The sequence below is a fragment of the Trachypithecus francoisi genome, unplaced genomic scaffold, assembly GCF_009764315.1.
Source record: "Trachypithecus francoisi isolate TF-2019V2 unplaced genomic scaffold, Tfra_2.0 Lachesis_group21, whole genome shotgun sequence".
NCBI classification, from domain to species: Eukaryota; Metazoa; Chordata; class Mammalia; order Primates; family Cercopithecidae; genus Trachypithecus; species Trachypithecus francoisi.
Window position 1 is genome coordinate 24,245,421 of NW_022681467.1, and position 13,477 is coordinate 24,258,897.

General features: G+C 43.2%; 1 protein-coding gene across 1 annotated transcript in view; it reads right to left on the reverse strand.

Annotated features, from left to right (window-relative positions):
* The window catches only part of TMC2 (transmembrane channel like 2), a 112,946-nt gene that overhangs the window by 84,199 nt on the left and 15,270 nt on the right, over positions 1-13,477 (reverse strand). The window contains exons 3-4 of the mRNA XM_033185890.1: positions 5,003-5,318; positions 2,093-2,245 (exon numbers count right to left, since the gene is read on the reverse strand). Of these exons, the coding sequence (XP_033041781.1) occupies positions 2,093-2,245; positions 5,003-5,318 (469 nt within the window). The remainder of the gene's footprint in view (positions 1-2,092; positions 2,246-5,002; positions 5,319-13,477) is intronic.

Sequence of the window (13,477 nt, forward strand, 5' to 3'; positions counted from 1 at the left end):
ATAGGACTATTTAAATTTTTAAAATTAATTGTTATTTTATTATTTAATTGACAAACGGGCCAGGTGTGGTGGCCCATGCCTGTAATCACAATATTTGGGGAAGCTGAGGTTGGAGGATCACTTGAGTCCAGGAGTTCGAGATCAGCCCGGGCAACATAGCGAGACCCTGTCTCCACAGAAAATTTAAAAATTAGCCAGGTATGATGGCATATGCCCATAGTCCCAGCTACTGGAAAGGCTGTGGCAGGAGGATCACTTGAGCCCAGAAATTCAAGGCCACAGTGAGCTAACATGGTGGACTGGACTCCAGCGTGGGTAACAGAGCAAGACTCTGTCTCTTAAAAAAAATTGTGTATATTTATGGTGTACGATGTTTTGATATATGTATACATTATGAATTGCTAAATCAAGCTAATTAACATATGCATTGCCTCCCATACTTATTTCTTGTATGTGGTGAGAACACTTATAATCTATTCTTAGCAATTTTCAGGTATCCAATACATTGTTATTAATTATAGTCACTATGCTATACATAAATTTAAGTTTAAATAAAAGCTAAAACAAAACAATCAGTTTTTCAGTTACACTAATCTGTTTTAAGCACTCAGTAACCACACGTGGTAGAGGCTGTGTGTTACACAGTGCAGATTTAGACTGATTTCCATCATTGCAGAAAGCTCTGGTGCTCAGCAGCACTGGCCTAAAGCATAGGCCTGGAGGCATTACCAGAAGGTGTTTTTTTCTTGCAGCTGTATAGGAGATGATGTAATAATTTGCAGGGCCATGGGGTAAGCTTTGTTTTCCTTGTCAGGGTCTGCCCAGTATTGGTGTAGCTAGATCTTTACTGTGCCTCTTGGGATAAATAGTGCGAAAATGTGGCTGTCAAACTGCTCTGCTTTAATAAAGGGTGAGGAGTTTGACTTGAGGAATGAGGAAGCTCAGGTATGAGAGGAGCCAGGGAGCATGGGGTTCCTAGAGAGGAAATGGGGGGGAGTGTCACCCCCAACGCTGTGGCAAAAAAACAGAGGGACCTTGGGGGAAAAGGTCATGTTGGATAGGAACTTTTTAGCAGAAACTCAAAAAGTATGTAACATGACCGCTGCTGCTATTTCTTTTTTTTTTTTTCTTTTTTTTTTTTTTGAGACAGAGTCTCCCTCTGTTGCCCAGGTTGGAGTTCAGTGGCATGATCTCGGCTCACTACAACCTCTGTCTCCTGGGTTCAAGCGATTCTTCTGCCTCAGCCTCCTGAGTAGCTGGGACTACAGGTGCCTGCCACCACACCCAGCTAATTTTTGTCTTTTTAGTAGAGACGGGGTTTCACCATGCTGGCCAGGCTGGTCTCAAACTCCTGACCTCAAGTGATCCACCCGCCTTGGCCTCCCAAGTGCTGGGATTACAGGTGTGATCCACTGCGCCCAGCCTACTGTTACTTCAAAACTGCAGCAAGGACCCCAGAATCATCAAATGCTCTGTGCATCAGCCTTTTACATGGAAACCAAAGAAGTGGCTGAGTAGAACAGGAGTCGAGTGGCCTGGGCAGGAGGCCTGCAGCCATTCACAGGGTAATATTCATGCTGCATGGGAGCCAGCTTGACCTTGTGCCAGGCAATGGGGATGTGACAGTGGTTCAGACAGACTCTCTCCCACTCACTGTGCAAATCACACGAGTGAGAGTGTGTACACATGGAGAGATGCTGGGTGCTCCAGGAACATGAGAGAGACCTGCTTTAGAGGAGGAGGGGTCTAGAAAGCTTCCGGGGGAAGGCATGTCTGTGTTGGGCTGTGAGGGAGGCACAGAAGCCACAAGATGAGGTGCGGCATGGGACAAAAGGGGCAGCCAGGCAGGGGAAGGCATGGGCACAGGTCGGGAGTCCTGTAAGTCTTCCGTGGCTCCCCCTCCAGGGCCTGTGGTGCTGGCGAGCAGCAGGGCTGCCTTGACTCTCATGGGGCTCCCTGAGTGCTGTGCTCCTTGCTGGAGCATCCCCCTTCACATCAAGCCCCTTTGGGGAAAGGTGGAGGGAGGGGCTCCCATTCCCATCAGAAGGAGCTGTGGAATCAGGCGGCCCTGGTTGGCCCGCAGCCTGCTCACCTGAGCTCTGTCAGCTTCTTCGCCATGGGCCAGGGCTTGCTCCGCATGGTGGCAATGAGCTTCTTTTTTTCTTCCACCTGCTCCAAGATCCGGGCCAGTTCCTCCTCAGACAAGGACTCCCCACCAGAGGCACTGGAGGCCAAGGAGGATGATCTGGAGGCAGAGGCAGAGCCAGGGCAGAGGCAGAGGGGAGATGGAAAGGAGGTGGTGTCCTCAGGTGCTGTGGAGTGAGGAGGCGCCCACAGGCAAGATGGCACTCCTGCCCCCTGCTCAGAAGCCATCAGTGACTCCCATCGCCTGGCAGCGGAGGCCAAAATTCTATCCTGTAGCCCAGGGCCCCAGAGGGCTGCGTCCCCATCCTCCATTTCTCCGAGTCCTCCCACAAACCACACACAGCTCAGTGCGCCCCAACAGAAATAGGACACAAGCCACTTACTGTAACGTAAATTTTTCTAGTAGGCACCTTGAAGTGGTAAAAAGCAATGGATTAAAGCAGTTTTAATAATATAGTTTATTTTATCAAATATATTAAAAACTAGAATTTAACCTGTAATCAATAGAAAATTATTAGAGATATTTCCGTCGTTTAAAAAATACTGTCTTCAAAGGTCAGTATTCATTTTGTACTCACACTGCAAGGCTATTCAGATGTTAAACTTTCATCAGATATATTTAATCTGTATATTTCCTAAGTTGATAGGTGAAAAAAGTAGATTTGCCCAAATTGTTTTAGACATACTTAAAAGATTCCCAATAACTGAATCAAGTAGCAAAATGTTACTTTCCTTTGATATTTGTATCTGCATTGACAACAGTAGTTTTTCTTTTTGTAGAAGAACTGTTTTGGCTTCAAAGTCAAATCAAATCAGTTTCAAAACTACATCTGCCCAAATTAAGTAAATTCACCAACGCTTATGTCAACTCAGTGGTATTAACACTGAGTTACAATTAAACGAGAAATGCGGTTCCTCAGGCACACGGGCCACATTTCAAGTGCTCGGCAACCACATGCGGCTAGTGGCTGTCATATTGGACAGCAGGGCTGTAGAGAATTTCTAGCTGGGGACCTCCCATCTCCCAGATAATACTATGTGCTCAATTGTCCCAAAATTCAAGTGTCTGTGTGTGCTCCTTACAGCCTCCAGCCTATTCTGACTCCTTTAGTGATAAAAATAGTGACTCTCAGCTGAGCGAGACAGCGCCCAATCGGGTAGGTAAAGAAAAGGACTAAGGAAGGGTTATGGCTGGGCAGCCTGAGTGTGTTTCATAAAATGGCAGTATCAGGGTGTGGGCTTGGGTTACTGCAGGTTTTAAAGACAGGTTTGCAGCAGTCTCAGGGTGTTTTAGCTTCTGATTAACTCCTGGGGAGCAAAGCAGAAGTTTTAGGATGCCCTTAAAGGTTGAAAACCCTAGAACAGAGATTTTTTTTTTTTTTTTTTTGCCGTACTTCACGCACACCCAATCAATGATAGCTGCCTTTGAGTCTCTGCATGGGGTGTTCCCACAGTTTGGCGGGTTGGGCATTCAGTCATTGCTTATTCACATTCCACCTGTTCTTCAAAGCCTCACTGAGATGTTCACCTTCTCCATGGAGGAACCCTGATGGCCCAGCACCCCGGGAATTCAGCGCTCCGTCAAGTCCTGTCTTGCATGCATATTGCTTTCTGCCTTGTCTTAGGATTACCAGTGCCTATGACTTATCTCCTGTACCACACTGTCAGTATCTAGGCAACAGGAACTGAACGTTTTCATCTCTCTAATGCCCTGGCATGGCCCTCAGCTGAAAATGACGAATGAGTCTGTGGCCCATTGGGATGGTACAGGCTCCCTCTAAAGTTCAGGACACCCAGGGCCCATCAACGGTGCATTCACATTATTTTTAAATGGCCAAGGGCACTATGCACCCTTTACCTCTTTAGTTCATGTCTGGGAGCAGCCAGACAGTAGACAAAGGCTCTAACCAAGCCAGGATGGTTGGCATGGCGACAGAAAAAAATCAGTGGCCTTGTTTAAGAGCCTCTCTGTAAAGGTGGAGAGGAAGGCGGAGCACCCAACTGAGGCTGTGGGCAAAGAGGATTTGCTACAAACCACCGGGAAATAACATCAACTCTTCACCATAATCCTAATATTCCCAACTCTTGCAAAAGCCTTCCTACTCCTATCACAAGGAATTCTTAAAACAATCTGAGCAACGAATAAGGCATCTATTATCCTCAATGATTGAAAAAGCGAGGCAAAGAGGAGACACCTACTAAAACTGATAGCAAAAACATGAACCCTAAATCTTCACTTTCTGATGCCATAAGCTGGCCCTGTCCACTAACCCACACGTGCTAGTTGGTGCTAATGGTAATGGAACAAAGGAAGCAAAACAAATAAAATCTCCAAGCTCCAGAATTTCAGAGCTGGTAGCATCCTTGAAGGTCTCCTAGACAGTGCCACGTTTCCGGAATAGGAAACTGGCCCAGATCCGGAATCCGGAAAGAGGTGTTCTTAAGCCCTCGGATGGTTCCTGAATCCAATTTTGTTCATGTCTCTCAGCTCCTCCTCTTCAAGAGCTGGGGTGAGTCACCAGCTGAAATTCAGGGGACGCGGGGTCTTGTCCCACCCTGATGCCCTGTCACCTCACCACCCGCGCTCCACTTCACCAGTGTGCCATGAGACAGTGGAGTGGACAGCCCGTGGGCACTCCTCGTGTGAGGACCTGCGACCTTCATCCCGGTTCTGGGATAAAGAACCCACCGCAGAGCGGGGCAGTGGTAAGGGCTGGGAGATGCGGAAGCCAGAGCGAGAGCACGGGCTGCCTCTCACCAGAGAGGAGGACATCAGCCCCTCGTGAGGGGAAGGAGAAGGGCCGCGAAGGAGCGGGAGCGCGCGGAGCGAGCGCGCAGAATCGGAGTCACAACACACCTGGGTTTCTTCTGCCGCTTCAACTTCTCCTTCCTCGGAATCTCCTTTTTCTTCTTTGGGGCTGCTGTCTGCTCCTTGAAGGAAGCCCTCTCGTCTCGCTTTCTCCTCCCCTGGCAGGTCCTCTCTGCCTTGCTCCGCTCCTGTTCCCCCAGCTCTTTTCCTTGTCTCCTGCGCCCTGTTTGCTTCCTCCGGGGAGACCCCGGGCTTGGGCTGCCCCCAGCGCGCTCCTTCTGGCTTCGCTGAGCTCCGCGCCTGCCCGGAGTCCCCTCGGCTTTGAGAGCCCGCTTGCTCGAGGATCTCCTTCCCAGCCTGTCACCTGCAGGGGCAGGAAATGGACAGTTCTGGTTCCAATGGCCTCAGGCCCTGGAAAATGTCCCTGGACGTGAAAAATCAGAGGTCCAAGATGATTACAAGAGCTTGTGAGCTCTGCAGGGCTCAGAACAGGGCACCCCAAAATATGGCACCTTGGCATATTGAGTATTTTAAGCCAAAGGAAACTAAGAAAATTGCAGAAGCAGGAAGGTCACTCTCTGGACTTCTCCCTCCCTTTTCCCTTGAAGACCTCCTGTGACAGGTGTCCTGCCCTATACCCAAGGAAAGGAAAGTCACACAGAGAGGCCAAGAGGAATCTGAACAAACAGACCTTGCTACTTCCTCCCGGTTGATAACCATGACATCATACCCTTTTGTCCTGCAATCATACTTCTGCACAAATGTCCATAAAAATACAGTTTTTCCCGTATATTTGGGTCTTCATTTCTGAAGGCTCATGTGTCCCCTAAAACTTACATTAAATAAAATTGGATGCTTTTCTCTTGTTAATCTGTCTTTTGTTATTGGGGTCTCAGCCACAAACCTTGCAAAGGCTAGGGAAAGAAATCTCTTCTCCCTCAAGGTCCAAAGGCCACTTATTTTGAAATCCTCTGGTCTGGGTGAGAATGACTGCCTTGGTTGGGGCACATTTTCATGAGTTTTACCGCCAGGAGCCCTACTGAATTTCACTGTGAGGTCAGGAGTTGGAGCCAGCCTGGCCAACATGGTAAAACCCCATTTCTACTAAAAATACAAAAATTACTGGACATGGTGGTACGCGCCTATAATCCCAGCTACTTGGGTGACTGAGGCAAGAGAATCGCTTGAACCCGGGAGGTGGAGGATGTAGTGAGCTGAGATCATGCCATTGCACTCCAGCTTGGGTGACAGGGCCAGACTCTGTCTTTAAAAAAAAAAAAAAAAAAATTAGCTTCCTGCGGTGGCGCATGCCTGTGGGGATTGAAGGAAAATTCCCTGCTGCTTCCAGCAGGAAAAACAACCGGTTTGAAATATGCCCAGAGCATTCTGATCTTAACAAAGGTCTGCTCTTAAGGGAAGCTGTTTTCCCGAAGTGAGCCTAGCTGACTGGAGTTTGACCAGAGCGTAACTGACCTGGGGAAAGAAAAGTACCCACCTCTAGTCCCTTCAGGTTTTCCTGTCTCACCTGAGGTCAGGAAGGAAGCTGAGAAGCATTTGTGAAGGTCACAGCCCAGGGGCACAGGCTCACTAAAAGACTGAGATATAATTATAGAACTATAGAACATGTTTCCTCCCCCCTACACCTTACCACCACGTCAATAGGACCCCTGCATAATGTCAGGGGTTTATAACAGAAAGAACTGCAAGGCTCAGATTCTATTTAAGATGGAGTTTTGAGGGAAACCCTAAATGAATAGAGAAAACAGTAGCAAAGGCTTTAGGGGAGATTGAATCATCTGACACCCACAACTACAGCAAACGGTAAACATAGCCTAACTCCTATCCTGTTAAACATAACAATTCACATTAATGGCATATTCACTGAAGTTCCTTTTTTCTAGCACATCATGCTCAGTTTCAACAACAACAAAAAATGACAAGGTATACTAGAAGGCGAAAGACATAATTTGAAGAGACAGAGCAAGCATCAGAACCAGACTCAGCTATGACAGAGATTTGGTGGGAATTTTAAATAACTGATTAGGCCGGGTGCAGTGACTCATGCCTGCAATCCTTGCACGTTGGGAGGCTGAGGCGGGTGGATCATCTGAGGTCAGGAGTTGGAGACCAGCCTGGCCAACATGGTGAAACCCCATCTATACTAAAAATACAAAAATGAGCTGGGCGTGGTGGTGCACGTCTGTAATTCCAGCTACTTGGAAGGCTAAGGCAGGAGAATTGCTTGAACCTGGGAGGTGGAGGTTGCAGTGAGCCGAGATTGCACCACTGCACTCCAGCCTAGGCGACAAGAGCAAGACTCCATCTGAAGAAAACAAAAATAAAAATAACTGATTAATATGTTAACAGATCTCATGGAAAAAATGGACAATATGCAAGCACAGATGAGTAATATAATCAAAGAGATTGAAACTCTAAGAAACAATAAAAAAGAAATGGTAAAAACCAAAAACACGGTAATAGAAGTAAAGAACACCTTTGATGGGCTCATGAGTAGACTGGTCACAGTCAAGGAAAGAGTCAGTGGGTAGAGGATATGTCAATAGAAACTTCCCAAACTCAAAGCAAAAAGAAAAGAAATTTCAGAGATGGAACAAAATATCCCCAAACTGTGGGACAATTTCAAAAGGAGTAACATATGCATAATGGAAATGCCAGAAGGCAAAGAGAGAGAGGAAGAGAATAAATATTTGAATTAATAATTGCTAAGACTTTTCTAATATTAACGACAAACACCAAACTACACATCCAGAAAGCCCAGAGAACATCAAGCAGGATAAATGCCAAAAATCTCCACCAAGGCATATTGTATTCACACTGCAGAAAACCAAAGACAAAGATAAAATCTTGAAAAAAGCTGGAGGAAAAAACTCACCTTACCTATGGGTACAAAGATAAGAATTACACTAGATTTCTCTCCAGAAACTGTGCAAGTAAGAGAGTAGAGTGATATATTTAAAGTGTTGAAGGAAAAAAAAAAAGCATAGAATTCTGTATCCATCAAAATTATCCTTCAAAAGTGAGGAAGACAGACTTTTTCAGACAAACAAAAATGGAGATAATTTGTTGTCAGTAGACCTGCCTTGCAAAAAAGTTTTATTTTATTTTCATTAGAGACAGCGACCTTGTAGCCTAGGCTGGAGTGTAGTGGTGCCATCATAGCTCACTATAACCTTGAACTGCTGGGTTCAAGTGATTTTTTTTTAGAGATGGGGTATCACTATCTTGCCCAGGCTGATCTCAAACTCCTGGCCTCAGGAGATTCTCCTGCCTTAGCCTACCAAAGTGCTGGGATTACAGACATGAGCCACCCTGTTCAGCCCCTCAAAATGTTAAAGGAGGTTCTTCAGAGGGAAGGAAAATGACATAGGTCAGAAACTTGGATTTACGTAAAGGAAGAGCATTCAAGAGGGAATAAATAAAGAAAAAATAGGCCGGACCTGGTGGCTCACGCCTGTAATCCCAGCACTTTGGGAGGCCAAGGCGGGTGGATCACGAGGAGTTCGAGACCAGCCTGGCCAAGATGGTGAAGCCTCATCTCTACTAAAAATACAAAAATTAGCCAGGCATGATGGCATGTGCCTGTAATCCCAGCTACTGGGGAGGCTGAGACAGGAGAATCACTTGAACCTAGGAGGTGGAGGTTGCAGTGAGATGAGATCGCACCACTGCACTCCAGCCTGGGTGACACAGCAAGGCTCCATCTCAAAAATAAATAAATAAATAAATAAAATCCTTCTTTTTAAATTCATAACTGACCTAAAAGATAAGGGTTTGTTTAGGATAATAATAGCAACAATATGTTGGATAATCACAGCTCATGGATAAGCTAAATGAATTAAAGCAATGTCAAAGAGACGGGAGGGAGACACTGGGAATAACCTATTATAAAGTACCTGCGCTACCCATGAAGAGGTATAGTGTTATTTAAAAGTGGACTTGAATTAGTTAGAAATGCAAATTATAGAACCAACCCTTTTTAAAAAGTAAAAAGGAAGCAAAATTAATATGCTAACAAAGGAGAAAAACTGGAATCATATTAAATGCTCAGTCAAAACCGCAAAAGGCAGAAAAAGAGTGGAAGATAAAAATAGGAACAAAGAACAAGGACATCAAAGAGAAGACAGCAACAAATATGGTAAACATTAACCCAACTGTATCAATAATCATTTTACGTGTAAATAATCTCGGTATACCAACTAAAGAAAGAGATTGTCAGAGAATTGATCAAAAATCAAGACCCAAGTATATGTTGTCTATAAGAAACCCACTTTAAATATAAACACACTTATAGATTAAAAGTAAAGGGCAGAGAAAGATAACTGTGTTAACCCTGATAAAAAAAAAAAAAAAAAAGCTAGAGTAATTGTATTAATTTCAGACAAAGCAGATTGCAGAGCAAGTAAAATTATCAGAGATAAAGAAGGGCAAGACCAGGTGTGGTGGTTCATGCCTGTAATCCCAGCACTTTGGGAAGCAGAGGCAGACAGATCGCTTGAGCCCAGGAGTTTAAGACCAAAAAATAAAAAATAAAAAGAACGGGCATTACAAAAGGGTCAATTCTCCAAGAAGATATACAATACTTAAAGTGTATGCACCTAACAACAGTGTGCCAAAATACATGTGGCAAAAACATAATAGAACTGCAAGGAGAAAGACTGGGCTTGGTGGCTCACACCTGTAATCTCAGCACTTTGGGAGGCCGAGGTGGCTGAATCACCTGAGGTCAGGTGTTCAAGACCAGCCTGGCCAACATGGTGAAACCCCATCTCTACTGAAAATACAAAAATTAGCTGGGCTTCATGGCACATGCCTGTAATTTCAGCTACTTTGGAGACTGAGGCAGGAGAATGGCTTAAACCCGGGAGAGCGAGGTTGCAGTGAGGAGAGATGGCACCATTGCCCTCCAGCCTGGGTGACAGAGTGAGATTCTATCTCAAAAAAAAAACAAAAAACAAAACAAACAAAAAAGACTGCAAGGAGAAATAGACCAATTCACTACTACAGTTGGAGACTTTAATATTCTTCTATCAACCATTGACAGAGCCAGCAGGCAGAAAATAGTAAGGACATGGTTGAACTGAATACTACTATTAATCAATTGGATTAAATTAATATGTATAGAACATATCATCCAATGACAACAGATTCTTCTCAAGCTCATATGGTACATGCACCAAAATAGACCATATCCTGGACCATGAAACACACCTTAACAAATTTAAGAGAAGAGATATACAATATACTCTCTCAGATCACAATGGAATTAGACTAGATTATCTATAACAGAAAGATAACTGGAAAAATACCAAAATATTTGGAGACCAAACAGCACACTTCTGAATAACACATAGGTCAGAGAAGCCTCAAAAGAATGAAAAAATATTTTGGACTACATTTAAATGAAAATACAACTGATCAAAATTTATGGGATGCAGCAAAAGCAGTGCTTAGAAAGAAACTCGTAGCACTGAATGCATGTATTGGAAAAGAAGAAAGATCTAAACTCAATAAGCCAAGCTTCTACTGTATAAAACTAAAAAAGAGCAAATTATATCCAAAGTAAGCAGAATAAAAGAAATAATAAAAATCAGAGTGGAAATCAATGAAATTGAACACAAGAAAATGATGGAGAGAAGCATGAAATCATAGAGTGGTTCTTTGAAAAGATTGATAATATTGATGACCCTCTAGCCAGGCCAAGCAAGAACAAAGGTGAGAAAACATACATTATTTATCAATTTATTTTTGAGATAGGGTCTTGCTCCATTGGCCAGGCTGGAGACATAAATTATTCATATCAGAAATAAAAGAGGGATCATCACCATTTATCTCAAGGACATTAAAAAGATAATAAAGGAGGCTGGGCATGGTAGCTCATGCTGTAATCCCAGCACTTTGGAGGCTGAGGAGGGTGGATCACCTGAGGTCAGGAGTTCGAGACCAGCCTGGCCAACATGGTAAAGCCCCGTCTCCACTAAAAATACAAAAAATTAGCCAGGTGTCGTGGCAGGTGCCTGTAATCCTAGCTACTCGGCAGGCTGAGGCAGGAGAATCATGTGAACCCAGGAGGCAGAGGTTGCAGTGAGCTGACATCATGCCATTGTACTCCAGCCTGGGCAACAAGAGCAAAACTCTGTCTCAAAAAAAAAAAGGATAACAAAGGAGTATTGCAAACAACTTGATGTCTATAAATTTGCTGGCTCAGATGAACTCAACGAATTCCTGGAAAAACACAATCTACCAAAACTCACACAAAGCAAAACAGGTAATCTGAATAGGCATATATTTATCAAAGAAATTGTCTCGACAATTAATAACCTTTTAAGTAGAAAACACCAGGTCTGGATGATTTCACTGGTGATTTTATCAAATGTTTAAAAAAGAAATGGTACAATTTTTTTTTTAACATTTCTTCCAGAAAATAGAAGCAGACGGAACACTTCCTAACTCATTTTACGATGCCAGCATTACTCTAGAACAAAAAACAGACAAAAACGTCACACAAAACAGACTTGTATCTCTTATAAACATAGATATAAAAATCCTTAATAAAATAGAAAATTGAATTCAAAAACATATAAAAAGAGTTGTATACCAAGGTCAAGTGGGATTTAGTCCAGGCATGCAAGACTGGCTCAACATTAGAAAATCAATTGATGTAATCCATCATATCAACAGCTAATGAAAAACAATCACAGGATCATATCAATAGAGGCAGAGAAAACATTAAAAAAAAACACCCATTCATGATTTTAAAAATTCTCAGCAAACTAGAAATAGAGGGGATAATTCCTCAATCTGATGAAGAATTGCTACAAAAAGCCTACAACTAACATCATACTTAGTGGTGAGAAACTAGATGCTTTCCCCCCAAGACTGGGAACAAGACAAGGATGTCTCCTGTCACCTATTCAGCACTGTGTTGGAAGTCCTAGATAATGCAGTAAGACAATAAAAGGATAGTAACAGTAGACTAAACGGGAACAAAGAAATAAAACTATCTTTGTTCACAGATAGCATAATTGTCTATGTAGAAAATCTCAAAGAATTGACAAAAACAAAACAAAACAAACCACAAGAACCTCCTAGAACCAATAAGCCATTTTGCAACAAGGGTGCAGGATACAAGGTTAATATGCAAAAGCCAGTTGCTCCTATACGCCAGCAATGAACAATTGAAATTTAAAATTAAAACCACAACACCATTTATATTAGAACTAAAAAAATGAAATACTTGGCAGGGCACGGTGGTTCATGCCTGTAATTCCAGCACTTTGGGAGGCCAAGGCAGATGGATCAGTTGAGGTCCGGAGTTCCAGACCAGCCTAGCCAACATGGTGAAACCCCATCTCTACTAAAAATGCAAAAATTAGCTGGGTGTGGTGGCACGAGTCTGTATTCCCATCTACGTCAGAGGCTGAAGTGGGAAGATCCCTTGAACTCATGAGGCAGAGGTTGCAGTGAGCCAAGATTGTGCCACTGCACTCCAGCATGGGTGACAGAACTCTGTCTCAAAAACAAACAAACAAACAAACAAACAAACAAAACTTATGTATAAATCTAACAAAATATGTGTAAGAGCTATATGAGGAACCCTGCAAAATTCTGACAAAAGAACTCAAAAACTTAAATAAATGAATGTTCAATGGAACGAACATGGAACATTCATGAATAAGAAGACTCAACATTATTAAAATGTCAGTTCTTCCCAGCTTTCTCTACAGAGTTAATGCGATATCAGTCAAAATCCCAGGAAATTATTCTGTGGATATTGATAAACTGATTCTAAAGTGTGTGTTTGTTTGTTTAGAGACAGGGTCTCATTCTGTTGCTCAGGCTGGAGTGCAATGGCACGAAAATAGCTCACTGCAACCTCGAACTCCTGGTCTCAAGCAATCCTCCCACTTCAGCCTCCCAAATAGCAGGGGCTACAGGTGCACACTAACCATGACCAGCTAATTTTATATATATATATATATATATATATTTTTTTTTTTTTTTTGTAGAGATGCAGTCTCTATATTGCCTAAGTTGTTCTCAACGCCCTGGGATCAAGCAGTCCTCCCAGTTTGGCCTCCCAAAGTGCTGGGATTATAGGCGTGAGTTACTGCACCTGGCCCTGATTCTAAAGTTTGTATGGAAAGGCAGAAGACCCAGAATATCACAATCCACATCAAGACTATAAAGCTCTACTTCATACACATCAACACTATAAAGGTACAGTGATCAAGACAATGTGATACTGGTGAAAGAGAATTAGATCAATGGGACAGAATAGAGAGCTCAGAAACAGACCCACACAAACAGAGCCAACCTTTGACAAAGGAACAAAGAAAATACAATGGAGAAAGGATAGTTTTTTCAACAAATTGTGCTGGAACAACTGGACACCCATAGGCCAAAACCAAAACTCTAGATACAGATCTTATGCCTTTCACAAAAATTAACTCCAAATGGATCATAAACCTAAATGTAAAACACAAAGCTATAAAACCGTAAAAG